The sequence below is a fragment of the Mastacembelus armatus genome, chromosome 4 (assembly GCF_900324485.2).
Source record: "Mastacembelus armatus chromosome 4, fMasArm1.2, whole genome shotgun sequence".
Taxonomy (NCBI): domain Eukaryota; kingdom Metazoa; phylum Chordata; class Actinopteri; order Synbranchiformes; family Mastacembelidae; genus Mastacembelus; species Mastacembelus armatus.
This window is the reverse complement of record NC_046636.1, coordinates 21,234,623-21,262,488: the sequence shown is the minus strand read 5'-3', so window position 1 is coordinate 21,262,488 and position 27,866 is coordinate 21,234,623. Positions and strand designations below refer to the sequence as shown.

At 39.8% G+C, this 27,866-nt stretch overlaps 5 protein-coding genes across 7 annotated transcripts; 3 read left to right on the top strand and 2 right to left on the bottom strand.

Annotated features, from left to right (window-relative positions):
- The first annotated feature begins 1,484 nt into the window (after positions 1-1,484).
- dhcr24 (24-dehydrocholesterol reductase) lies at positions 1,485-9,223 on the top strand. Its single transcript, XM_026305217.1, has 9 exons — positions 1,485-1,825; positions 2,589-2,744; positions 3,591-3,696; positions 4,166-4,284; positions 5,691-5,954; positions 6,036-6,179; positions 7,666-7,863; positions 7,949-8,127; positions 8,261-9,223. The coding sequence occupies exons 1-9, from the start codon at positions 1,595-1,597 to the stop codon at positions 8,412-8,414; spliced, it is 1,551 nt and encodes a 516-aa protein (XP_026161002.1). The 5' UTR covers positions 1,485-1,594; the 3' UTR covers positions 8,415-9,223.
- Positions 9,224-12,979: 3,756 nt separating this feature from the next.
- LOC113129061 (transmembrane protein 205) lies at positions 12,980-18,094 on the top strand. 2 transcript variants are annotated; one of them, XR_003295570.2, is made up of 5 exons: positions 12,980-13,236; positions 13,832-13,945; positions 14,551-14,714; positions 14,800-16,682; positions 17,327-18,094. XR_003295570.2 is itself a non-coding variant. In XM_026304775.2 (4 exons), exons 2-4 carry the CDS (start codon positions 13,846-13,848, stop codon positions 15,100-15,102), a joined length of 567 nt encoding a protein of 188 aa, XP_026160560.1. In that variant the 5' UTR covers positions 12,980-13,236; positions 13,832-13,845; the 3' UTR covers positions 15,103-17,065. The 2 variants fall into 2 exon arrangements, 1 of the variants encoding a protein (XP_026160560.1); XM_026304775.2 differs by lacking the exon at positions 17,327-18,094 and having other exon boundaries at positions 14,800-17,065.
- slc35d1a (solute carrier family 35 member D1a) lies at positions 17,702-23,478 on the bottom strand. Its single transcript, XM_026304769.2, has 12 exons — positions 23,168-23,478; positions 22,911-22,944; positions 22,716-22,802; positions 22,405-22,472; positions 22,206-22,277; positions 21,970-22,038; positions 21,644-21,746; positions 20,891-20,983; positions 20,225-20,292; positions 20,002-20,080; positions 19,845-19,927; positions 17,702-19,065 (listed from the first exon to the last, which is right to left on the bottom strand). Exons 1-12 carry the CDS (start codon positions 23,275-23,277, stop codon positions 18,960-18,962), a joined length of 972 nt encoding a protein of 323 aa, XP_026160554.1. The 5' UTR covers positions 23,278-23,478; the 3' UTR covers positions 17,702-18,959.
- A 599-nt stretch (positions 23,479-24,077) lies between these two features.
- aqp12 (aquaporin 12) lies at positions 24,078-25,490 on the top strand. The gene is made up of 3 exons (XM_033325184.1): positions 24,078-24,726; positions 25,000-25,116; positions 25,203-25,490. The coding sequence occupies exons 1-3, from the start codon at positions 24,132-24,134 to the stop codon at positions 25,328-25,330; spliced, it is 840 nt and encodes a 279-aa protein (XP_033181075.1). The 5' UTR covers positions 24,078-24,131; the 3' UTR covers positions 25,331-25,490.
- On the bottom strand, positions 25,328-27,549 carry rpp21 (ribonuclease P subunit p21). 2 transcript variants are annotated; one of them, XM_026304782.2, is made up of 6 exons: positions 27,390-27,549; positions 27,151-27,251; positions 26,366-26,448; positions 26,054-26,188; positions 25,681-25,801; positions 25,328-25,581 (listed from the first exon to the last, which is right to left on the bottom strand). In XM_026304782.2, the coding sequence occupies exons 1-5, from the start codon at positions 27,444-27,446 to the stop codon at positions 25,704-25,706; spliced, it is 474 nt and encodes a 157-aa protein (XP_026160567.1). In that variant the 5' UTR covers positions 27,447-27,549; the 3' UTR covers positions 25,328-25,581; positions 25,681-25,703. The 2 variants fall into 2 exon arrangements, with proteins under 2 accessions (XP_026160567.1, XP_026160566.1); XM_026304781.2 differs by having other exon boundaries at positions 25,328-25,801.
- Positions 27,550-27,866: the final 317 nt, after the last annotated feature.

The following is a 27,866-nucleotide window of genomic DNA, read 5'->3' as shown; positions in this document are numbered from 1 at the left end:
GTTAGTCCCCACTCTGGAGACCTCCAGCTCCTGTGAAAAAGTGTGGAAACTGCTGGTTTATTTGGGAAATGAAGAAAAAATAAAACGGTAAATGCTTTGATGCGCAAAGTGGAGTAGCTATGTGTTTATCATCAGGGCAGATGGACGAGAGGACGGCAGAGCCCATTAAGAAATCTTTACTGGCGCCCCACCCTCCCTCTGTCTAATGTGTCTGAAGGGGACCACTTTAGCCGTGTGTGTGTGTGTGTGTGTGTGTGTGTGTGTGAGACAGCAGTTTCTCTGAAGTCAAATGGACATATAGAACATTTGAACAGAGTGGAAGTCAGGCCCGTGTACTTTGAAAATATTAAGGTACTTTTGTGACCTCATTAGGTCACATCGGTATAAAGAGTTAAATTTTTGTAGGTCTGAGACAGTTTTGTCTTGAAAGGTTGCATCCTTCATCACAACCTAATATTCATTACAAAATAGTAAATTGGAGGGATTTATGGCTGGGATAGTACAGTAGAGTAGAATTTGAATAGCAGCTTAGTGACAGGTCACATGTAATAAAACAAAAATACTGACAATTGGTGGATGTTTTTGATTTCTTTTGAGATGAATCATGGGCAACATGGTGGATTAGTGGTTAGCACTGTTGCCTCACAACAGCAGGGCGCTTTCTGTGTGGAGTTTGCATGTTCTCCTCACGTGCTTGTGTGGGTTTTCTCTAGGTACTCTGGTTTCCTCCCACAGTCCAAAAACCCAAAAACCTGTATGTCAGGTTGATTGGTGACTCTAAATTGCCCATAGGAGTGAGTGTGAGTGTCTCTATGTGTCTCTATATGTGGCTCTGTGATGGACTGGTGACCTGTCCAGGGTGTACCCCCTGCCTTTCACCCAAAGAGAGCAGATCCCTGTGACCCTGAATAGGAATACTCTCTAAATGTCTGTATAATATGTCAGGACTATATAATAGCTGCTGAGGCAGAAGGATTTTGTCCTCCACAGAGCCACACTGGTAGTATGGCTAAAAATAAAATAATGAGCAAAAGGAACAGTTAGGGAAAAAAATAACAAAAAGGTCAAACAACTAATTTTTTTTATTTTACAATTTTGGCTACAGACATGTTATTAATATATGCTGTCAATTTATAATAATGGAACAGATTGTGGTTCTATTGTCTACAAATGGCTGATGGGAATAATGATCATATCTGCTTGTGTTCATGTGCTGCCTGTGTTAAAGTTTGGATTTTAAAACTTTCAGGATTCAGGTTCAGCATTTGAGCAGACATGGTGTGACAGCCTCTCTGCTTTGTGATTGGCTAAATGGTACAAGCGCTACTATTGCACTATTCCCTTCAGTCAAATGCTTAACCAATTAGCGTAAAGCTTTGGCGTTCGGCCCCGCCCCTTTGGTAATATCATCCAATCAGTGTGAAGCAAGAGAGAGGCCGAGGGGCCAGGCAGCACTGACCTGACATATCATCGTGAAGCGGTAATCAGGAGCCGGTTTGGGTTTGAGATAATCAAGTGTGTCCGCGGTCTGTGGTAACAAGCCTGGAAAAGTGGAGCAGATAGTTTTAGTTTGGACACTGACGGTCCAGACACGATGGGAGCGCTGCTGTATTTAGGAGGCCTGGTGCTCATGTTTCTACTGTGGATAAAGGTCAAAGGTCTAGATTACGTTATTGTTCACCAGAGATGGATATTTGTGTGTCTGTTCCTGCTGCCGCTCTCCGTCATATTTGATGTGTATTATTATGTGCGTGCGTGGCTCATTTTTAAGATGTTGTCTGCCCCCAAACTGCACGACCAGCGCGTGCGAGACATCCAGCGACAGGTGAGCAAACAAGCGCTGTGAACAGGTGTGTGTGTGTGTGTGTTGTTTATTGTTATTCCCATAATAATTTAGGGACATGTGTAATCTGAGACTAGCATCATTTTGCCTCTGGTCACACTATATGTAGGATAACCCTTTTCATTATCATACTGTAACTCACCATCACACGTTGTACAGTATATTGCATGTGTGGTCATGTTTGCAAGGAATCATGGGTACTGAAAATGGCTACTTGGGTTTCAAATAGTAGTTTATGTAAATAATTGTTTACAGTCATCTTTGTGATGTATGAACTTTGACTTTGGGTCTAACTGTTTTATTCTCACCAGTCATTCATTAGACTAATTCATTATTAGAGAACTTACCCATTTACCTTCTTTTGATGCTGTGGGATGATGTTTTATAGGCCACTATTTCATAGGTATGACACAATTATCAGAACATATATTTCCTTTAATGAGGTGCTGTCATGAGGTGCTAACAGATATTGCACCACTTTTACAACTCTTATATTTTTCTGTAACCAGCTTTTACAAGTCGTGCTATATGGAAAAATTCCACTGCAGATTTTATTCTACAGCTTCAAACCATATAGGTTTAGGGGTAAATCAAAATAGCCACATGCATGAGAGCACTTCAGCACACACAGGCCTTTGACACTGAGCAACACTCAGAGTCTTTTTATACACTGCTGACAGCCATCCTCGATGATGATAATAATCTGTATCAGCCCCTCTGTATCACCTGTTCTGACTCCTTTCAGGTGCGTGAGTGGAGGAAGGAGGGCGGTAAAACCTACATGTGTACAGGTCGACCAGGCTGGCTCACTGTGTCACTGAGAGTGGGCAAATACAAGCAAACACACAAGAACATTATGATCAACATGATGGACATTCTGGAGGTGGACACGAGCAGGCAGGTAGGAGACACCAACTCACACAAGTTGTGTCCCCGTACGTGAAATGTCTCAAAAACTGAAGTATGAAGAAAATATGTTTTCTGTCTGCTCATCTATTGAACCATTTCTAATCGGCTTTACCCATGGATCCTTTCACGACACATATTTCCCCTCAGACGTATCAAAAGGCACAAAAAGCGCAGGTGTAAACTAATAAGTTTAACAATCACTCAATTAGCCCAGCCTGGTAAACACTGATGGTGTTGATGGAAACAATAAATAAGTGGTCAAACTTCCTTTGGTGTTCAGGAAGAATTTGGGACCATTCCTCTCTGATGTCCCTTCACAGCTTGTCAAGCAGGTTTAGGGTCATTGTCCTGCTGCCTCACCCAGCTTCTTCTGCTGAGTTTCAGCTGATAGACCATCCTGACATTATTCTGAAGAAATCTCGATTAACTGGCCAATCTATTTTCTTCTCGGTAATAGCAAAGTGCCCAAAGATGCTGAAATTATGAAAAATGTAACTCTCATTTCTTCAGTCCACAAAACATTTTCCCAGTAGCACCGAGGTTCAAAGTGTTTTGCAGTTTTATGCAAATGAGCAGTTCTTCAGACAGGTCATCAATAAGCCAATAGCCAGCCTGATTAAACTACTTAATTTGAAGGGACACTTTGGTTAATCGATCTACTATTTCCTACTACTATTCTGGTCAAACCATGGGGTATGTGAACATCTGCCTGTCTCTATTCCTGCCACTATTGTACTTCATATTTAGGTCTCGGTATTTAATCTAATGACTGGAGTGACACCACACCAACGCTGTAATCAATCCATTTTCACTTTAAGAGTTTTTTTTTATATTGTAGGTGGTGAGAGTTGAGCCGCTTGCCAACATGGGTCAGGTGACCGCACTCCTAAACTGTATTGGCTGGACTCTGCCAGTGCTGCCTGAGCTGGATGATCTCACTGTTGGTATGCTGTTCATATTATACTGAATATTACCTTCATCTGGCACACTGGTTTCTGGAAATAGGGCGTCATACTGATGCTTTCAACAGCTCATTGTTCTGTGATGTAGATCGTGCAGATCGTGCATCAATCACTGTATCCTGTTTAGAGCCTCAGCGACTTCTCTAATTGTGTTAGAGGCTAGTTGTTGTAGCTGAGCAGATGAAACTGGGAGGAAATGGCTGCAGTGTTGGAAGCACCCCTGGATCAGCTTTCCTAATGGATTTCCTGAAGCCATAAACTGTGCATCAACAATCTAATATTTTCCCATTAGGCCACGGTGCATTCATTTATCCTGATGTCCGTACAGGCACAGAAATACAAGCTCCCAGCAGGCAAACGCTGCTTTCTGCTCATGTGTTTGCCTGCTGTTGGTCTCATCTGGGTAGAAACTGAATTACTAAGAACAGATTTATGCTTTCTCCTCTCTCAGGTGGTTTGGTGATGGGTACAGGAATTGAGTCGTCCTCTCATATTTACGGGCTGTTTCAGCACATCTGTGTCGCATATGAACTGGTTCTAGCTGATGGCAGCTTAGTTCGCTGCACTGAGGTAAGTATTGAATGTGTGTGCTGCATGTCTACTTGCCTGTATCATGAAGTCAGATTTATCGATGAGCCTGCTATCTTTGGACTTGCCTCACGTTTATCTCTTACTAACTCAGTTTAACCAGGTATCATCATGCGACATCACCATCACCAAAAAAATCAGCACTTTACCTCTCTCCCACAAAGACTGTCTTATATTACTGGTGGTTTTTTAAATTTATTTTTATTCATAACTATTCACTTCAGACAGAAGATGTCAGACAAAGCTTTACTCACATTTGGAGATCATTTCTGCTCTTTCTATAACATCTTACTCTGGTGCAGTTAAGTAATTACATAGTATTAATCTCCCTCCCCAGACAATCGCTTCTTTCTGCTGCAGTAACCTAATTTCCCCTTGGGAGTCACCATTTCATCTCATATTGAGTACTTCACTCAAGCCTCTGAAGACATTGCTAAGAAGCATGAACATGCTCATATCTAGACGAGATAAACAGCTGTGTGATACTGTTTGCCCAGGACTTTATAAAAAAAAAAAAACACAAAAAAAAAAAAAAGCAATACCATCCTCAGTAAATTCTCCATTTAAATCAATAGCAATTGGCAAAATGAATCTAAGCATAAATTGTTCATTGGTGCTTATGGAAGACTACAGTTATTCTCTGTTTTTCAACCAGATAAAAGAACCTTTATTGCCGCTGTCACAGAACGAGTGACTGAGCGACACATCACAGTGGTGTAACCTTTTATTTTCACCTGTTAGTGGCACAGGCAGGGCTGTGCTAAACATCCATTATATTATATGATACATTTAATTCACCATATTTGGTTATAAAGCAGAGTAAAATGATGGTAGCAATAATTTTGCTCTCTTTTGTTTTTATCCCTATTGACTATAATAATCTATAAAGTACAAGATAAAGCCCTGTTGTGGAGACATAATTGTCCATTTGATTATGTAAGAAGCCACTTTAGTACCATTAAACACATTAAAGCCATGTTTTTGATCTATTTTGGTTTGATTTTTCAGCACATTTTTTAAAGTAAACTTTTAAAAAAATAAAACTGAATTCAAAGTAAAAATTAAAGACAGTCCTCAGATCAGACTACCTCGTGTTTACTAAAATTCATTACCCTTCAGGTCTTCTGGCTACTTCTCCACTAGTAATGTTTAAAAATCCCTACACAAGTGGTAACATGTTGCATAACTGTCACACAAGGAAAGCAAAACCAGTGGTGTCTTTGTGAGAAGATAAAGTGCTGAATGATGTAATGTTGACTAATGTTGTGAAAGTGGACATGTGATAAATAGCCTAACATTAGACACCAACAAGGATGAGACCACAATCCCAATTATGCCATAGATCTGTTTGTTCTTGTTCAAACGTCATTTTTTTTAATCTCATTTAGGAGGAGAACTCTGATCTGTTTCATGCCGTCCCATGGTCCTGCGGTACTCTGGGATTCCTGGTAGCAGCTGAGATTAAAATAGTCCCCGCTAAGCCATGGGTGAAGCTGCACTGTGAGCCAGTGAAAGGACTGGAGAACATCTGTAAATGTTTCACTGAAGCATCAGAGAACAAGCAGAACACGTTTGTTGAGGGCATCCAGTATAGCCTGGACACCGCCGTCATCATGACGGGAACGATGACTGACCATGCAGAGCCGGATAAGGTAAGATGTGTGGGAGTGTGTATGCAGGTTTGTTTGCACAAGTTTTATCAAATGTAACCTCCCATTCCCCTCTGATATCAGATCAATAGAATCGGCCTGCATTTCAAACCCTGGTTCTTTAAACACGTGGAGGGCTACCTGAAAGGTGACTACACCGGTGTTGAATACATCCCTCTGAGACAGTACTATCACAGGCACACACGCAGCATCTTCTGGGAGCTTCAGGTACCCACAAAACACATAGACATAGAGCTGTGTTTTTATCAGCTTCAGGATTACATTAAAGGGCTGCATATATCTGCCAGATTTTAGCTTGTCATCATCTTACCAACTTGCCTGCTCACCTAACTTTATTACACTCTAATGCTTTTTCTCAGTCGCTCTCTCTCTCTTACACACACTCACACACTCATATATACACGCCATTAGCCATTAGTACAGAGGGCTTGGCGTCCTTTGTTTTCAGTAACAGTAAATGGCTTGATGAATTATGCATAGTACTGGTTTGACAGATACCTAAAGGAGCTACCGCTGAGCTTTTGGGTAGTCCCTCTCTTTTGCTTGTGTAGACAATACAGGAGAAATTCAGATAGGCATAGGGCTTATCAGAGCCGAACAATTTGTGGTTGATTATAACGAGGATGTGGGGATGTGAGAAAGCATTTGGTGCTGGTTGGACCATTGTGGCTGCCCTGTGGTTGAACGTACGACGAGCCTGAGTGGATTTTATCAGTGATTCCTCTGCATTAAGCTTGAATTCGTTTTTTGGCAGCCAAAGAGAGAACATTATATGGATTTTTTTTAATATTGCATAATAAGGTTAAAAATGTCGTCACACGTATATTGACATACCTGACCATATCTCGTGTAAACTGGATTTTAAAGTTTTGGGGTTTTTTATTGATCACAAATTCACTTAAATACCTTAAATTCATGAAAATGCATTTCAGATTCATTATATTTATTTATCCCAATTTTGATCCAAAAATTCAGGGGAAACCAAACAAACATGTTGCTCAAAATGGAATGATGAAATTCAGACACCAGACAATTCCATATGAATGAATTTAAACATAAACATCTGGGTTACCTACTTAATTTGTTGAGTCTGGACTGAATCGATCAGACCTCTGTTCTATCAGGTTACGTGCTGTCAGCCACGAAAATCCAGCTAGTGCCCAGATCAAATCCTGCACACTTCAAAAGTTCAGTTTGAATTTGGGGATGTAGAACCAAAAATCCTCTAGATTTTTTAAAAAGGGGGTATTTTCAAAGTAAAATTTCTAAATGCTATAAATTTAGTAACAGCAGATTTATTAAATTCACTGGCTTCCATACACATTTTAATCTGTTTCAGCTAACTGGTCAGCAGCTAATCATTATTTATCATTAACTTCAAAACAAGTAAAACTGTAAAACAAAATGCATGTCATGTTTACATAAATTTAACTAACATTACATATTAAAATAACTTCCATTTTCTAACCATCAGTCTAAAAACCCCAAATATTAATTTTGTATGATATAAAATAGAGAAAAACACTTTTTGAGAAGCTGAAATCAACTATTTGATTTTTTTTTTTTTGTTTGATAAATACATAAATGACTTGTTTCAGGACTAGTTGTGGCACACTGCATCACAAAGAGCCTCTTTGGCATCTTCTTTTAATGTGTTTGCATAACAAGGTGTGTGCATCTGTCTTATTTCCAGGATATCATCCCATTTGGCAACAACCCAGTGTTCCGCTGGCTTTTTGGGTGGTTGGTTCCTCCTAAGATCTCTTTATTGAAGCTCACACAGGGTGAAACAATAAGACGTCTTTACGAACAGCACCACGTGGTCCAGGACATGTTGGTACCCATGAAGCATCTGCAGGCTGCTATCAGATGCTTCCACCAGGAAATTAATGTAGGGCTCATATATGAGTAAACCCACCAAATACTTGCTGTTCATGGTCCAGACTAATTCAATTCTTTCCCATGTGTTATTTCAGGTTTATCCTCTCTGGCTGTGTCCATTCCTCTTGCCACCAGGCAGAGGGATGGTTCATCCCAAAGGACAAGAGGAGGAGCTGTATGTGGATATTGGGGCTTATGGAGAGCCCAAAGTCAAACACTTTGAAGCGAAAGCATCAATGCGTCAACTAGAGAAGTTTGTCAGAGATGTCCATGGGTAAGTCTCAAATGAAACACAAAGTTTAGCTTCTGTGAATAAAACTAGACCATCACACTGCCTCCCATCTTTTTGTCTTTATATACAATTTCATTTACATATTGACCATCAATTTGCCATTTGCCTCCTGCAGGTTCCAGATGCTGTATGCAGATGTGTATATGGAGCGAGAGGAATTTTGGGAGATGTTTGATGGACAGCTCTATCATAGACTAAGACGGGAACTAGGCTGTAAGGAGGCCTTTCCAGAGGTTTATGACAAAATCTGCAAATCTGCCCGACACTGACCCCGTCTCCCTCATCGCCTGGCTGGAGACTGTCCTGATCTATGTGTTACAGAAACACTGAGCCACTGTCTGCTACTCACACTTGGTGACAACTAGAGATTTTAGGGCAGGTTGACAAAAACAAAAAATACTTTTACACAAAGATGCACTTTTCCATTTTTTAAGGTGGAATTAAGCATTACAAACACTAATACAAACTAAATATGTATATATATATTTTTTATTACCAGCGTGTGCCTTAGGAGGCTTTGCTCTAACTGTGATGTAGAAGCAGAAGTATTGTAATGTTTTGAACCTCATTCCACCCTGGGTCTCTCTGTAGGTTTGCATGTTCTCCCCGTGTCTACGTAGGTTTTATCTGGTACTCTGGTTTCCTCCCAGAGTCCAAACACATGCAGGTTAGATTAATTGGTGACTTGGAATTGTCTGTAGGATTGAATGTGAATGTGAGTGTTTTATGACCAGGGTGTACCCCACCTCTCACCCACTATTAGCTGAGATTGGCTCCAGCCCCCACCATGACCCTGGATGTTTCAGGAAGAGCAGCAGATTGAGATTTTATATGCTGCTTAACTCACAACATTTTAGTGTAACTTGTACATTTTGAGAGCAAATTCTACCACATATCCTTTTTTCTTATTATTTTTAAAGTCTGCATTGGCCAATGTTTCCATGTTAAACTACCTTACCGTATTTGTTAATTACAGACATTTTGCATATTTTTCTGCACATCTTTCATCAACAGGTGAGCCTTACCTATATTATCCAAAGTGCCATCCACCAAAACATGATCTCCTAATTAGCATCATGCAGATATTTTAAAATATTTACTTTTGTGAAAAAACAAATAATTGAAATGTATTTTATAGGGATCTATTCTGGTATCAAAGTCAGATGATCAAATGAATTAATAAAAGCAATGCAATAACTATTCTCATGTTTGAACATTGATGATACCAAAATGCCAAAATACCATGCTAATGAGGGTCCACAGGCATCATACACAATTTGGCAAAATTTAGTCAACACTATTTTATTACATTAATATTATTTCTTTTGTTTGCCCTAATAAATCCCACCACTCTTCCTTTGGCAGCTTTGTTACTACTTATTTTGTGGATTTGGTTTATGAATACGAAGTAGGGAGTATACAATAAAATTGTACATATAAGTTACTGTTATGTGTTATCAGGTATCATATGGGTTAAGCGGCCCAGCAGTATATAACACACTCAAAATTTTCTCCACCACTATCAGCCATATTTGTGATGCTTATACATTCATTTATTTTCGTAAACTAGTTATGAAAAGCCCCATTTTGCATAACAACTTTTGGTAGTATTATAATATCTATTATGTAATTTCTATATTGTATTTAAACTATTACTTGTGAAAGATTTTGCACTTAACCACTGATGACTAACCAGGATTTAGTAGGTCTTGATTCAACTTTGGATTCTTACAAAAATACTGTGGTACTATCATAAACAATTGGCATGGTAATTTTTGTCACTACTATGATGGTACAATTCCATAGTAATACCATGGTATATGATGGTACTGTACCATCATGGTAGGACTGTTATTTTATGGAGAGTAACTGCTGTCTTTCTATCCACCACCAAAAGCACCAGTGATTTTGCAGTTGGACAATCAGGCCTCTTACATTTTGAGGTTTTGGAGCCAACAGTGTGGTGTTTCTCTACTTCCTGCTACACTGTTCCCACCATCTTCAGCCTCTCAACCACAGCATCTTCCACTCCTTGAAAGGCCTCCTGAACATGCAGAAGGATCAGTGGATGACCAGAAGTCCTGGAAAAATCATCTCTATATGTGCCATCCCAGGCATCATTGCTGTGCATCGGCCCACCAGCTGTAATGCAAACATAGTAAGTTTTAGGTGTGCCAGCAGATTTCACCTGAACTGTGATATATGCACAGAAGATTTTCTTCATGCTTGTCAAAAGTAAAAAAAAAAAACAATACAAATAAAAGCATGCAAGATAAGATAAGATCAAATAAAAAAAATAAGTACAAATAGCATAAGGCACATGGCAGCTTTGCATGGAAAACCAGTGCAATATATGTTCAGTTCTGGATGGTAGTGTAATTAAATAAGCTTATCAGTCTGGATAAAGTGTAACTGATCTGTTTCTTACCATCCTTCTACTGTCAGTGGAACTGCCTCTTCACCACCAGATTGGAGATGCCTCACCACTGCCACCTGCCATTGCAGCTTATGCCTCTCTCCTTTGGGTGCTCAAGTAATCTGCTGGTGTTTACTCTCTGTAGCTGCTGCCTCAACACTGCCACCTGCCACTGGTGGAGATGCCTCTCTAATGCCATCCTCTGGACTGTAGTTGCCTCTCTACCACCACAAACCCATGTGAAGTTGTCTCAGCACTCACTGAGCCAGGACTGTCCACACCTTATCATACCCAGCTCACCTCTGGCCACTCATACCTGTGGGCCAGCCAAGTCCTTCATCTACTGAACGCACAGTTGCTGGATATCATGTTTACTCACTGCATTTGCTCTTTATTGCTTTATTTTTTCCAGCCTTAACTTCCTCACTATTGACCTTGTGATTCAACTTTTGAATTTGTGACCTTTCTTTACATGTTGCACTTTTCTCTGCTGTGATGGCTTTTTTGTTGTTCCGCCATAGAAGAGGATTGTAGAGAATTATCATGGTCCGGGTTCCGTATTGATTGGATAATACTAAAATGCATTATTTATTTGTCTGAGCTTATTGTGAAGCTCCTGATATTCTTTCATGAGGGTTATTATATTTGTTGAGCCAAGATTTTGAACTTTCGTGGTCTTTGTTTTAGTTCTTGGATTCTGTTTGATGGTGTAATTAAGGTCCATCTTGTTTCTTGTAGATTTTTGTTTTGTATAGTTTCTCATCTCTGAGGAACCTGCTCCGCTCTATGATCTGTTGTTTGAGGTAGATGTTGACTTGAGTCTTGGTTCTTCTCTTGCTTCGTTTAAGGAGGTTGTGTGTGAAGATTTTCTGCAGGAGGTCCTAAACATTTTGCTGCAGCACATTCTTTTTCTGGCTCAGGGTTATATTTGTGCTCTGATGCTTTGTGATCCTTCAATTTCTTGCTTATCTCCACAGTTTCCTCTTCTTGCTTCTGGTTGTTTTGGATTAGCTTTTGGTTTTCTTCTTGAGCAGATCCATATTTTTTCTCCAAGGCTATATGAGTTCAGCACACAAGTTGGACAATTGGTTTTTAAGGTTTTTCTTTAAATCAAAGGCTGCTTTTTGGTCATGTTTCAGCACTTTCTACCGATTTTGTGTGAGTTTAATGCTGAGCTCATCTTTTTGGTGCTATTCTGTTGTTTTAAGGCTTCTTTTTCCCCACTAACTGCACACAATTGTAGAAAATACTTTTCCGTCCTTTGTTGTCATTCTGCAGCAAGTTGATGGTGTCCATTTCAACCATGAGATTACCATGAGAGGCAGGCCTTAAACTGCAGCACAGTTTGCACAGGTTTGACATTAGCAGTTAATTGAGCAGCCAATTACTTATTATATGTTGGGCCGACTTTCTTTTACTGGGTATTCACATTTGCAGTCAGAAATTCAGTGGTTATTCTAGGATCAGACCCTAAGCAGAGCGCAACATTTATACAGTACAACATATGGCTTTCTGCTGACTCCATCCTGCTCTATCAATTCTCTGTCCTCTGTGCTGTAAACCAATTGGTCAACTTAACATTCAGTCACAGAATCTGTAATTTAATAAGAGGTATAAATTTATCCCTATCGATTTAAAACATTATTCTTATCGAATATTGAGTTAATGTCATTTTGGCCTTACTTTCTCACTTGAGCTTGGTTTTCTTCGAAGAAAAAAAAAGAAGTATATCCATCTATGGAAGAACAGATTTCCAGTTAATGAGGGTTTGCCCAGTGCTTCACTTCACTATCCATAAATGTACTGTAAATATACTTTCAATAACGTTACAGTTCCAAAGTGACCTAAGATTATTCGCATTTTCTGTCCAAAAAAAAAAAACAAAAAACATATGTAATTGGATATATAGAGGTTTGAAAAATAAGAATTTAAGCCTTACAGTTTTCTCCCACAACATTCTTCTTTTCACTCTTTCCAAAAGTTAGCCTCCACTTGGCCACATCCACTGAGACCTGATGGAAAGGCAATTAGATTGAGACAAGGGGCTGTGTCACACAGTTCCCACAACACTGGGCTTGTCATCGGATCAGGCTAATAAACAGAACTTATAATAGCACTGGTATCAATAAAATATTATAAACCTCAATTACAATTCCTATGGATTAACCTATCACCTATTTTATCTGTTGGTCAATTAATCTAAATACATTGACTCCAGGCTACTTCTACTACTAATAACAGGTTTAGCAGCCATAAATTCTGAGGATATTCAAAAGCTCTCTGTGCCATATGTAAGACTTAATTTAATTTAATTTAATTTAACCCAATTTAACAAAAACACATAGAAAAACGCTTCTGCTTCTTCTTGGTTCAACTTTAAGGTGCATGTCGCCACCTCCTGTACCGGATTGTGTAATAATTGTACTGGGTTTTGTTGCACCTTTTTGTTTTGGGGTGATTTGTATTAGTCCAATACTCTCGGGTCCTTGTGTCTTTGGAAGCGTAAAGTGTTTTTCGCCTTTTTTATTACTTCCTTTGTACTGGGGGAAGGTTTGGACGAACCAGTAAAGGTCCTGACACTTTTGGTTCCGCCTTCTTGTAAAGCGACTCGCCGCCTCTCTCCAAGGAGCAAGTTGGGTCGGCTGACTGTCGGAGCCGGAGTGTTCACGGCACAGGTAGGCTGCTTTTACGGGTCCAGAGGTAAAGTCGTACTAAAACCTTCGTGTTGGTCCTTGGTCCTTGACTGGAACCGTGAGCTGTGACTCCAGCTTAGCCGCTGTATGTGACCTTTTTCCCCACAGAGCTGAAACAGCCAGGCTTGTTAGCTATCTAGCTAATAGACGGTCTTGGGTTAAACTTACAAAAATTTTTCGAAACACTGGAGGATACTTCATTTCTGTAGAGGTGACTGTGGCATGTAGCCTCCGTTCCGTGGGTCGTCAGCTGCTGCCGGTTTTTGTTGGAGTGAAGACTGAGTTTTAGTTAGTTAGCCGAAACTAGCCATTAGCAGAGTGTGCACTATCCCAGGTCTGTTTTCCTGCTGGGCTGACAGGTCTGCACAGTTTAAGGCCAGAACTGAGACCATGTGGAGGTTTCTGAATTATTTAGGGTGCAGGTCCTGGGCTGGCTCATGATGGACGGCTATTTGGGTTGTGTTTATGTGTGAAGCTGTCCTGTCTCAGTGTATTGTTGTGAAATTCAGTTTATATGTTGTGTATTATTATATATTGTCAAGAATAACTGGCTCTTTTGGATGTTGCTGTTTTACAGACTGAAGAGGAAGCATGTCTACAGACCAGGAGCCCACATTCACAGTCAAGCTGCTGCAGCTGCTGCTGCTGTCCACATACTGGGGAATGCAGATTTGGGTCACCTTCATTTCAAGTAAGTGCTTTAAACACCAACAGTGACATTGCAGTATGTTCAATGACAAAGCTTATAGACATTGCAGTAATCCTAGGTGTGTCTGTGGGCTGCATGTTACAGCTATGCAAGTCACATTCTTGTCACATTCTTGTCTACATCCTATATGGCAGTTTATGCAAATGTCCCCTTAACCAGCAGTACTTCACCACATGTACATCTATGCCAGTATGCAGCCATAAATCTCTGTATTTCTCTTATCTTGTCACTGCAGTAAAACAACACAGTTGTATTTATGCAAACACAATTTTGTAAACAGCATATTTAAAACAACAGACAGGAGAAAGCATTGCATGTACCAAGCATTTTGATTGCTTTATATATCTGGAATTGTTAGGAAAACTGACAATGCTACATGTACATTGTAGTAAAATTAGAATCCTTTATATATATTTTAAAGTGAATTTACTTACGTCAACTATGACTCCATTTAGGTAGAAGTCATCTGAAAATTAGTACTTAATATAGTTACCTTCAGAATGTATGCAAATACACTACAGTTTGAATCTAAGGATTTAAAAAAATATATTAAAAAGTCTGACTGAGTTGTTCTGATTTTCACACAGGCTTTGTGATGAACAGCCACCTGAACAGACACACCTATGGGTTCATTCAAAGTCGCCTTGTCCCATTCTACCTCCACCTGGGTTCAGCTTGTGCCTTCTTTAACCTCACCATCTACGCTGTGTATCATCCCAGAGACATGTTGGATGACAGAGAAGCTTTTCAGGTGTGTTTTCTTGTATCCCATCCTCACACTGCACTAAAACCAATTTTTAGAGTATTTCTTTAATGCATATTTCCTTTCCTACCAGATCTTCATCTTCTTTGTGTCAGTGACAGTGGCAGCTATCAATGCTCAGTGGTTTGGCCAAATGACTTCAGAGATCATGGCAGACATGCACCTTATTGAGCAGGCGTGCGGTTTGGGTCAGGATATAGGCCTGTCCACTAATCGTGAAGCTTACGCCAAGCTATGTGACACAGATATCAAATACAGACACCTCAGCAATCGGCTGTGGCTGTATAGACTGCTGTCCTCCTTCTGTAACCTCTGCTGCATAGGCTGCAACTTCTACAGTCTCTGCTATATGGCTGAGAACCTTGTCACACTGTAAAAATGAGATTCAGCAGCTGCACTTAAAAATTGTGGACAAATAGCCATACCCTCAAAAAATCTGGAAGTCTGTATTTTTTTGTATTAAACCAGTAAGTTATATATTTAATACATATATGTCTTTTCACTGCTGCCTTATTGGAAAAGTCAGGTAAGCCTTGTTATTGCCTTGGGAAATAATGAAAGGAAGTAGTTTTGCCAGTTTTGATACAATCATAGTCACTGAAGGTGAAGTTCTGCCTCACCTTTCACCTAGTATGGCTGACACTGGTGACTGTTGCTTTGTCCTGGTGACGTCTATCTTGAGATTTCCCTTTACCTGTACAATATTCAATATATCAGCATCTTAAAACATGAGGCATGTTTTTAAAACCTTTACTTGTATTATCAAAGACACAGAAAACAGCCCAGTGTGCTGCATATATATTTTTTTTTAATAAGCAACTTTAGGCAGCTTTACTGAGGAGGCTGTTCTGGTGCTGCTCATTCCTGCTCTTCCTGTTTGGGTGTCACAGGTTTGTCTGGCTTACCGTATCCTACCTGAATATCTTGTATTATTTTTTAGCTCTGACAGTGTTTTGCTGGTAACAGTTTGTTGAGCAGTTTTGACAGTTGTAATTATCTATTGAGCTAGAAAGCAGTATGTTTTTAGGCATGGTAGAAAGCACTTAGACTGCTGAGATGATGTGCGTCTATTTTGACAAAATTTCTGTACTAATGATACAGAGCCCCCAGATGGTGAGAAAGTGGATTTTTTTCTTCTGAACTACTTTGTGTTTCCTTGCAGAAATGTTTGCATTCCCTGATACAGATCCTGATAGCCATCACATTCTACATGATGTGACTTGATACATTTCATGCAAAACATTCACCTAGGCCCTCAGGCAGTGGCAGTGACCACAGCTGTGGCCGGCTAAATCTGGCTCTAGGCAGAGCTAACTAGTGCTGGGGTTGTGGCTGTGGCTATGGGTTTATCGGTAAAGGTCCAATTTGAAGGAGTCTGAAGCCAATGAAATAGTAATTCAGAAAAAAAAAATCACTGACCTTTTGGAGGCTCAGAAGAATAGTCTGTTTTAAGACCTGAATGATATCTTTGACATCCCAGGATAATCTCCATATACATTTTTACATTAGTGCACCTCACATCTTGTATACATTGGTGAAGGAATTAAATTTTTTTTTACAAACCTATAGTTTTAGGAAAAAATTATGCAGCCTTGATTGAAACTATCTTGAGTTATACTTGTGCTAGAGTAACATCGTCATGCAGTACAGTTCTCAGATGTCAGCTTTTTTTGGTCATTGCTCATTGTCAGAGGATCTGTTTTCTGTTGTCTATTTTTGCACATGTTGTAAATCATGTTAACAAAACCCTCCCTGCTAAGATTAATGGGAGGGGTCATTGTAGTAACTGCTTTTTTCATAGTGTATTACTTATTTCTCCTGTTCTTGTTTCTCATTATGTCGGCCTTAAAGTACCAACAAGACCAGCAGCACATCGATAATCGGGGCAGTGTCAGCTGAGTACAGATTCTGACACACCTCTTCTTCTAATAGTTTGCTCAGACTGGACTGATGAAGGTACTTTTTATGTGCTTGCTACTTGCAAAAGACAATGCAATATTACTTGATACTTTTTTAAAACTATGCAGTTTTTTATGATGGCTCGGCCAGTTTAAATTAATATAAAATTTGAATGCAAGTTATTTGAAAGTTGTATTGTTATGAAATTTAAGTAGACTTTCACATTAGTTTAATTGTTATGGTGACTTGTCTATTGCACATTACCTAAACATCAGTGAGGTCAGAGATCATGAGCTATTTATGGTTGTGGGTTTGTATCAGAGATGTCTACTGTCTTTTATATTAAAACATGCTCTCTCCTGACTATGTACCTCATCTTCAGTCCATATTAAATTTAGTAGTATTTGCTCTTTAAGTGCAGGTGCTACTTAAACAGAGTATATCTTTACAGTGCAACCTGTATTATTTGTTGTGGCTGTGTACTTCATGCAAATGAATTTAAAAGGAAACAGCTGAGGTGAAATGGACTCTAAACTTTAGCCTCTGAAGATGTTTAGATATTTTGGGTGAACTAATCCTTTGCAGCCCTACACTTTACTCACTTTGCATGTGTGCTATGGTGACACATGATAAATATCAATAAGACATGTTCATGTGACTGATTTCGGTAAAATCTTTTCTTCTCCCAACAAATCTGACAGGAAGGAGGGTGGCCAGTGTACAACTTAAAAGTCTTAAGTGACTCAGGTGTGATCCTGTGGGACCGGATTGATGCCATATTTTCATAGATATGACAGAAGGGGGAACCATTGCCCTACTGAAGTTTATCATCAGCTGCAAATACAAACCTCAGTTACAGAGCTCTGTTGACTTGAGCAGCATTACATCAAAATGTAAACTGTTGCAAAATATTCATAGCATCACTAATTGGAATGAGACCTTGGATCTTGGAGAAGTCATTTTATACCACAGCCTCCACTTAGTGAGAAACATTGCATATATTCTAAATAGTTTACCTGATGTTGAAATTATTTAACTGGAAGCTGGAAAATAATTATATTCTATCAACAGAACAATGGCAATGTTTTTTTAATGTAAAAATACTGTATATTGTAATTCAGCTACAAATACATGGTTCCTGTGTTTGAAATCAACATTAACAATTCATAACCAACTCCACCTACAAAACATTACTCTAAGAAAAGTAATAAATATAAAATAATGTAGAGAAAAATGTAAAAAAAAAAAAAAAAAACCCTTACACTCGTACCTGACTGTTAAAGGTTTAGATAACCAAGTGTTTCTTGTAATACATAAAAAACCTGAAATATACAGTAAAGTACAATAATCTCATACTCAATGAATGTAGGATGTAACAGGAAGTGAGGCAATACAGTGTCACCGTTTTAGAGGTGCTACCTCAGTTGAAAGTGCGAGATATGTCCAAAAAAAAAAAAAAAAGGTTCCCTTGTACAATAATAAACCAACAAGTACATCTTAATTCTGCATAGAGAGGACCAGTTACAGGCTTGAAGAATCCACAACAAACATTGTGTAATACAGGAGGAGCAAAATGTAAACGTAGGTTTATATGATCTCCCAAATGGAGACAGAAACATTGTTTAAAGCCACAATCCTCAATGGGAATTAACAGCCCACTGCCCATCTACTTTGGTTGTTTGAAGGATAAAGTTAGCTCAATGCCATTACTGTTTAGTATAACCATTCTGTAAAGAGCTTATAACACTGTACGAGTAAAAATCAAAAGAAATGTAGACTGAAACAACAGATGAGTGTCAGTGCATCTAACTGCTATGAAGGCATCTGAAGTTGCATTCCTTGTAAACAGCAAAACAGAAAAGGCAATAAACAAGGATTGTGCCTTTAAAACAACCATTATGTAAAATTACTACAATTATTAGTACGTAAACGTTATAAACAACTGATAACACCACTCGTGTTTAGTGAACATGTCATCCCAACATTTAAAGTTCAGGTTGTCTAAATATCACAATGTTTTATAATATAAATAACATTGGTTCCACGTATCCCTTCTCAATACACACTAGTATCAAAATACAAATATTTAAAAAGGAAATACCATTTAAAGGTCAACCCACAATCCCTCTGGAGGGTTTCGTAACCATGGCAGCTGCAGAAGAGCGATGATGACAGTGTGGCTGTATTTCCACACAAACACAGAAAAGAAGTTGCCACAACTGCATTCCCTTCAGTTTCCTGCCTTTGCTGCTAAATACTGCATAAATAAAAGTTATACTGAAAATAAAGTTTTCCTGTTGATCAGCATAAAAATAATAAAATCCAGTGTCCCTGTCATACAATCACTTTACCCTTAATATCCACCTTGGTGTTTTCACTTGCCATGCTGGACGGCTCCTCTCTGAGAGTGATATAGGAATACACCAGGCTGCCTGCAATACTGCAACAACACCACAAGAGAGAGCAAACAACAACACAGAGAGAGCAAACATGTTAAAGCACATAAAACAAAATGCAAATTGAGATTTTGATTTAATCTAACCATCAGTTAAGAGACTGGATTTTCAGGATCAGGTGTGTGGATTAATGTTAGGCAAAAAAAAAAAAAAAAAAAAAAAAAACGTGTGACAGTTGTAGGAAAATGAGAACTTAAAATGATGCCATTTCTGTCGAATCAGAGTTAGGGTGAACATGTTGCAGCACATCATTTGGAATAAAACCATATTTCCCAACAAGATCCAGCAGGCACGTATGAATTCCAACCACTGTGACACAAATTAATATTGGTAATGTCACGAGTCAGCACTACAGAGCCCCTTAAAGATCAGGTGGAAATTATTTTTTTAGAGACTGTTTTGCATTGCCTCACAATAGTCTTGCGAAAGGAGCTTAGCACAGCGGGGGAAGAGATTTGATTGATCTGAAAAAGAGGTCATCATAGCTCTGTCACCTTTCACAGAATGAATGAGTTAGTGACTAAAGCGCTCATTAGGTAAGCAAATTACAATTGTGAAGCTTCAGTTGCTGTTTTGCCACGATTTACATAATTTATTAACAAACTTATAATTTACCCTATCTTGTGAAGCTTTTCGAAGTCAGATGCATGAGGGCTTGTGTTGGGGAAAAACAACTTGGACCAGCCTTGGTAGTATTTGGAAAAAAATGTATACATCTCTGCTGAACTAAACATCTCTACAAAATAACCTTGTTATTCCATACCTGATATTCAGACCTATGAAGTTGGTCCACGAGAAAATGTAGTCTCCACTGAACACCATCCCAATATATGTCACCAATACATTCTAAAAAACAGAGATAATATTTACTGTGTTTTAGTGTATTAACCTGCTAACTGTCACAAAGCTCTGTAGCTTACCTTGATGCAGCCAACAATGGTGGTCGTTAATGCAGAGTTGTATTGTGTACAGAGCACAGTGGAATACATCAGAACAAACCTTCAAAAACAATGACATGTTATCGTATTATTCATGACTCAACATCTGTTCCAGCACGAAATCAGATTTCACAATGTTAATGCAACAGTGTAAACAAAAGGTCACTGTAAGCTTGAAGCATTGTTCAATTCTAGCACATCTTACCCCATGACACATGAGAGGATGAACTGGGCAAGAAAAAACACATCTGACCAACCATCATATTCCACTACCTAACAAGAAGAGCAAGACAGACACACATAAACACATGAGAACCAAAAAAAAAGAGAAATGCCAGACAAATTTAAATTTAAGTCACTGCTTATGAACATGTCTGCTCTGGCATTCAGTGGAAGGAAGAAAAATAATTTGAAGTCATTACATTTTGGAAAGTGGAACACTGTGAATAGCCTTTAAAAGGTAGTGTGTATCACTAATGTGGTTATTCAGTCAAGAGGAGTTGCAGAAACTGCTGTAATAACTCTGCTAGGTGCATAATAGCAGCTTTGTGTCTTTCTGGCTGATGGGCCTCAGCTGGGCAAACCAGGTCTCTGCCACCACTGACTAACAGAGGGACATCTCATATTTTCTGCACCCATCCATGCAGACACATTCATGCACTCACTTCGATTCAGGTTTAAGCCTGGCAAGAACAGATCACTACCAAAACCATAAACACACCTTTAGGACTACGTGGCTCAGCTGCTTAATTTACACAAATCCAACTAAGAAATTCTTTGGTGAATAAAAATACTGGGAGGTTTAAAATATATTATTAGAAAGTGAGTATACAGATGCTGACAGATCATACAGAGGAGTCAAGCTGCTTACCTTCTGCACATCTCCAGTCACATGAGCCAAGAGTAGAGTGGGAATTATCATAAACAATGCATTGTAGTACAATAATCCATATTTTCCTAACTCCTGTGAGAAAGAGCAGAGAAACACATGGGTGTGGACTAACATATGAAATAAGCAGTCAGAACAGAGAGGGTTATTCACAAATCTTTCACTGCATTCCTCACTAACTAGCATAGAGATGTTATGCATGGCCAGCCCACTGCAGTACCTAGAGCCTCCTGTTTGCATTAGTCCGATTCTGCTTCATGTGTCCCCATCTTTCAGTCCCTCACAATATCCACCACACACGCGCCTCTCTCCGTTTAGCTCAGTGTTAGCAGATGGTGCCGTAAAGACGTCACAGACTAAATCTGGATCCAGTTCTGGCCTTTTGCTGTAATGCGAGAGCTGAACGAGCTGCTCATGTCACATATAAAAAAACAGTACAACAAGCTACTGGATATTTCTGGCTTAGCAGTCGGCATAATTACCCTGACTGCTAAAAATAACCTAAAATGTGTAAAACAAAGACACTACAGCAGCAAAACTGTAGAAGGCTTTTAAAAAGTCTACTTAGTGTGAAGTAACAAGATAGAACTCAGGATGTTTGTGTACACTGAGTTCCTTTAAGCCAGATGCTGAAGGACAGCTTGGGTTCTCTAAATTCACCAGCATCAAGCTCAATGTCACAAGCAGCTCCTACCCAACAAAGGTAACTATTCATCAGGTGGTGCTGCCACGTACCTTTGCATCTAGTTTTTGCTTGACGTAGGCTCCGTTGGCTGCAGTCAGTACGTCATTCAGTAGTATGAACACATAGCCTTGCACGTCAAAGGACAAGTCAGCACTATAAAAAAGCATGAGAGAAAATGTTCTGTCACTAATGATTTAGCTTTGGTCATGCTCTGTTTCAGCAGGACTCCTAACTACAGCTATACACCATGCAGTTAATTACCCCAAAGACAATATCACTTAAGGGAGGAAGTATATCAGGACAGGACAACCCTTTATAGAGAAGGAAAACCTGGTTTGGCCTAACGACAGGGACACCTGGAAATAGCAGAACCTACCTTGCGGCTATAAACGCCCCGAGGATCATTGTAAATACTGTCAGTTGGACTGGCCTGGAGAACTTCTTCCTGCCAAAGGTCAAAGAGCAATGGAATTCAATCCGAGTGCTTCAAGCAGCAGATAATGGCTACCATTCGGGTACAAAGAGAAAGGCCTGGCACCTTTTACTGAAGTCGGGTCTCACTCAGTACAAAGAAAGGACCAGGATATGACTAAGGAAAGTAGGTTAACTTACTTGAGCAGGAATCCCTCTGCCAACATTGTGAATAAGATGGAGAACCTCCTTAGGATAGTAAACATTGGCAGGCTAGTGAAAAGCAAATAAAAACATCCTTTTGTAAAAACATCAACAGCCATGCCCAGTGAGCTCATGATTACACTGAATAAACCTCCCTTTTACCATCAGCCGACATAGTTTAGAGATGAGGACTTACTTCAGCCTTTTGGTTCCAAACAGACCAGTGATCTGGTTTCCCCCATAAAGGAGAGGTAGAGGAAAAGTCTAGAAAACAAGTTAAACATATGTAGATAATGTGAGAAAAAAGGGCCACAGCAACAGTTAACTGCAAATTATTTTAGAGCCAGAGAGAAAATCGAAGAAACATCTATTATTGCGTTTTAAATGACATGAAATTTAATATACTTGAGTTTTAGAGCAGTTTGCGTTTGTCCAGCAAGTAAAAAAACCGAGGACTCTGGAAAACTGTGGATATTTTTAAAGTAAAACGCGATAGGTGGGTCTCACCTTGCGAGGTATGCTCTCATCAAAGTCCGGGAAGCTGATCACCCCCGCTGCCTTGCCCACCCACAGCACAAGCACCGTGGCCAACATCTGCGCGCACACACACACACAGATTCCATTGAAAAGCACTTGTAGCTCCGCTAACTCTCAGACAGCGAAGTGTGCTTAATAAAAAAAAGAGAAAACAGTCCAACTCACTTGTCCAATGCCCACACATATTGAAGAAGGGAACCTAGAACAGCGGACAAGAGTCACCGTTAGTCCAACGCAACACAGCTAACCTGGTACTCTACAGGATTAGGCGATGCACACACAGCCTGCTAAAATGCTACTCCTCCGTTTCAGCCTGTGCCACACAAGGTGACCACGGAGAGCCACAAGTTGCCGTTAGCTAACCAGCTCCAGCCCGGACCGCCTCAGCAGCTCGGTCAGCTAACGGGACTACAAACCGTTACCTGTGGTTAGTCAGGACGCTTTTGTTCACCACGACGATGAGGAACGACGACACTCCGTAAAACCCAGCGGCAAACAGCTTCACAAACACCGTCAGAGGTTTGTCCGCCATGCCAGACAAGTTCTCATTCCTCTCTGAGTGCTGGCTGCTCCCCTGCCATCACTTCACCGCTTCACATGCACGTGTACACGCACGCAGCCACGGAGACGTCGACGTTCGACGACTTCCGCTGCTCTCCGTCTCCAGCCTGGTCCTCATGGGTAATTGAACGCATCTGGCTACTTCACTGGCGCAGGAATTCCCGTTGATACGCTGTGGAAGTAAAAGAGGGATACAAACACATTTTACTGTTTTATTAGCTACATGAGAGCTGGGCTCTCTGTTCTGCCACATCTTGGTTCTTAACATTACATGTGATCTATATAATCCACTAAGTTAGGAGGTACATTCATTCATTATTTGTTATCAATAGTTATCAATGCTTCAAACGGTTAATGCTCTATTTTCTATTGTAAATGTACACAGTAAGCTTTAAATATTCCATCAACTCAATTTTAGTGAACGATTTGTGTGGATTTTTTGTGTTAATATTTTCATAATTATTGAATATTGATTATTGTAACATTACATTATCAATCCAAGTGCCATTTATTTTTTAAGATTTTAGATGGTGTGATTTGAATCATTGTTGGTCTTCAACTATTTAGTCATATGATACAGAATATACCAGTGTGCATCTGGGCAGAGGTAAGAATTTGACAAAGCTTTTCTGTTGTTTTATATGGCTAAAATGAAGGCCAGCTTTCTGACCTGTCCTTGCAATGGCCCCTGTGTATTTTGGCAGGTGGCTGTGGGAGAAAAACCTGACGTGTCTCTGATAAGGAATGTGTCAAAGCATGTGCCACGTTGTCAAACACTGGTGCTGAGTCAAACCGTCAGACAGAAGGGGACATTTGATCAGAGCCATGTCTGGACTGAATGCAACTCTTGGGTACTTCCTGGCTGTTGTGCTTTTTGCAGCCTCAGTTAGAACACTCCTTAAAAAATGGCCACAGTTTGGCTTCATTTTGGAGTTTGCTTCCTCTTTCATGCTAGTGGCATGTAGGCTGGAGGTGCAGACCATTGTGGAGGTGGGTGAGTGGGCTGGGGGCTTGGGTCCTGATGTCACAGTCACCATGCTGTTTGTGGTGCTGCTGACCCATGGTATAATTTGTGATAGTGCATCAGGGAATCCCACCCTGGTTGTGCTGAGGTTCCTGCAGCTTGAGTTCACTACCCTGCCCACTCTGCTTGCTGTTGCAGCCCAGTTTCTTGGGGCCCACCTGGCCCTACTTGTTGCTGTGTACTACTGGAGTCTGGAGCTGACAGACATGCACATGATCAAAAACCTGATGGCTAGAGAATGCAGTACATCTCTGCTGGTCTCCGTGCTTCAGGGATTTTTCACCGAGTGCGTTTGCACATTTATCTTTAACCTCATCTATCTAAACCTACAACGCAGACCCGCTCTGATCCGGGTGCCCCTGATTGCTGTTCTTCTCACTTTTCTGTCATATGCAGGTGAGTTTAGTCAAACCTGGCCACTTCTTTGTGGTTCAAGTCACTCTTAAAAAGAATTGTAATGTTGGAAAAACTTAGTGCAAAACTATTTTCAACCTTGTATGCCATTGTACTTTTGTTGTACAAAGGTGAACTTCTCAGATTGATTTGTGGATGTTTCACAGGATAACACACTGTCATTCCTGAGACTTCAGTGTCTGCGCCCCTTTTTATATAAGCCGTTTCTCCGACAAGTGACTAACATAAACTTTAATTTTCTATTCTACTATCCAGCCAGAGGCTACACCTCAGCTTATATGAATCCATCCTTGGCCTACGGCCTGACCTTCCACTGTTCTGGATTTACCTTCAGAGAGTATGCAGTAGTCTATTGGCTGGGCTCTTTCACAGGTAAATCATATTACAGTAAAATAAATACTAAAGTTTAAATGTAAACACATCTGTTGAAAATTCTTACAATGATTGTTTGTTTTTAGGCATGACTATTGCTCTCCTCTTGTACATGGGCCATATTCCAAGGATTTTTGCTAAAAATCTACTATATTTTCAGAAGACACGTTTCAGAGTGCCAAAAGGAGACAAAGCAGAAAAGAAGAAACTGTGAAAAAAAACTGTATGTTTAAAAATGAAACTCTTCAGGAAAACACTTGACATCAAATGGTGACAGTCAAGAAATCTTTGCCTGTGCAGACAATATAAATAACTAAAATGAATACAGGCTTTTTTCAATAAAATGACTCAAGTACCAACTGAGTTATTCCTATGCATCAAAACCAATTTCAGACTTTTCGTTGAATTACGTGGGCTGTGTAGGCTGCTACCTGGTGTCATCTAGTGGCTGCATAAAGAATGTCACTGTGAGAGATGTGGATAAATACAGAAAATGACCTCACAGAGTTTAACAAAATAAAATGGATGGAATACTGAAGTGGCTTCTAAATAACATCCACATACAAGACAAGACAGGGTAACTGCTTCTATGTGCTGGCAACACTCTGGGCAACCGTGGGCTTAGAAGAACATGATCCATGGTGTTTTTTGTCTTTTGGCTGCTTTTCAGCAGAAGAACTTGGACCTGTAGGTGAGAAAGAAGCAGTAACGCAGTAAGCACTTGTTTCTGATTACTAAGTATTTGGCATCAAATTCGTACAGTTTTTTATGATATTTTAGGATCTCAATGCAATTAAAATTTATACAATAGGGTAAAAAAAAAAAGATTTCACACTACATATTTGATGCTTCACTAGGTAGTATTATCTAGCTTTGCACAGTATGCGTATTACTTTCCTATGAAGCTGGTGTATAATGTTAATTTGAGGTGTGTCACCTGGCTGCTTTTGATGCTCCAGCTGAGCCTCAGGGTGGTCTACCCATAAACAATAATCTGGATTATTCAGTAACGTCTTGCTCTGCCCACAGCTGAGGCACCTCACCACAGTAAAGCGCGTCTTTCTGTTTTTTCCTGATGAGACAAAGTCAGTCAAAAACTTAATGACTTAATCACATATCAAATCTATCTCTGGAGACACTTAAATTACTGACCTCTAGAATATAGAACATATAAGTCTACCCAGTATGCAGTGCAAGCTAGCATGGAAAAACAGCAGTATTGGAATGTGGCTCCAGATGCCAAACTTACTTTGTTGTCTTACTGCAGCACTGACACCAGGGATGAGCAACAAGCTGCACTTCTTGCACAATGTTCTCTTCACTGATGGGTCTCTGCAACACAATTGACCATTAACTGTGACTGAAACCCATATTTATACTCAGAGAAATGAGACTTAACGGATAAAGCTGCTGTCAACAACACTTAAAGTCCAAAACCACAGTTACATTTGCTCAACCCTTAAAAGCATGTACCTTCTGACTTCCCTATCCTGTGTGTTGCTCTTAATCCCATTCATTCCTACTTAAGAGAAAAACAAATAAGTATGGTCAAGTGCCAAATATATAGTTTGAGTTCCATCAATCCATTATCTATACCCGATTATCCCCATTTAGGGTAACAGGGATCAACGGGCGAAAGGTAGGGGTCCACCCTGGATAGTTTCAGGTATTTTTAGAAAAAGGGGTCTGGTAGGCTACTCCAACAGTAGGTATATATTTTTTGGAAGACTGTTTCATCTGTAGATGAATATGGTGCTGGAATAAGTATGAAGACTTAGCATGTGGAACTAACTACTTGCTACAACTGGATGAACTTTTTACATCGGATTCTTGGCTTTAGTTATTAAATAGACCACCCCCTTCCTCAGCCATCAGTGATACTGTGTCACAAGATGCTTACAAACGTGCTGACATAACAACACTTGAATCAACTGTGAATCCTGAAAAATACATTTCCTGCGAAGATCACTCTCTCTTCAAAATAAAACCAATCTCAGCACATCTGGATAATATTTAAAAAAATATTAAACTCACTGTCTGAGAACCAAACGTCTTGCAATGGTCTTCTGTGTGAAGCAGTAGAAACGAGCCAATTCCACATTTTCCGGATTTTGAGATAAAACACAATGTGCAGCCTGCGGAAAAAGAAAACGGGGGAGTTAAATGAGTGAGCACTCGGTTAGCAGGACAGCTAACATGTTAGCCATGTACCTTCCCTCCATGGCATCGTAACAGTGGATACCTTTAATCTTATACTTATTTTATTTTTTTACCTGGTACAGATAGTTCAGTCTTTGGTACGCTTCTTTGTCCTTCAGTTGTTGTGCCATCACACACAGTGGTCAGAAAAAAAAACTCTAGGCTTCGTGTTAGTTTCATAGGCTTTAAGCTACGACGGACCCAGCGCCACCGGTAGCAACCACACTTCCGGCCGAACTTTCACAATAATGGCGCCCAACAAATTTATATACACTAGCATATACAGGTTTTGCTTTTTGACTTAAGACCACAAGGTTAAACTGCAGCACACCAATCATTTTCACAGCCAATTCACAAAAGCAAGAACAGTTGCATTTATTTGAATGCACAGACAAGGTTGTTAGTCCTCCATAAAGAAAAACAAAAGAGTCAACAAATTGTCTTCACCAGCCTTTGACAACTAGCCAGTCTGAGATGGCCACTTGTTTTTCAAACTAAATAAGTACACAATATACACATGAGAAAAGCGCATTTGTTTAGAAGAACACAAA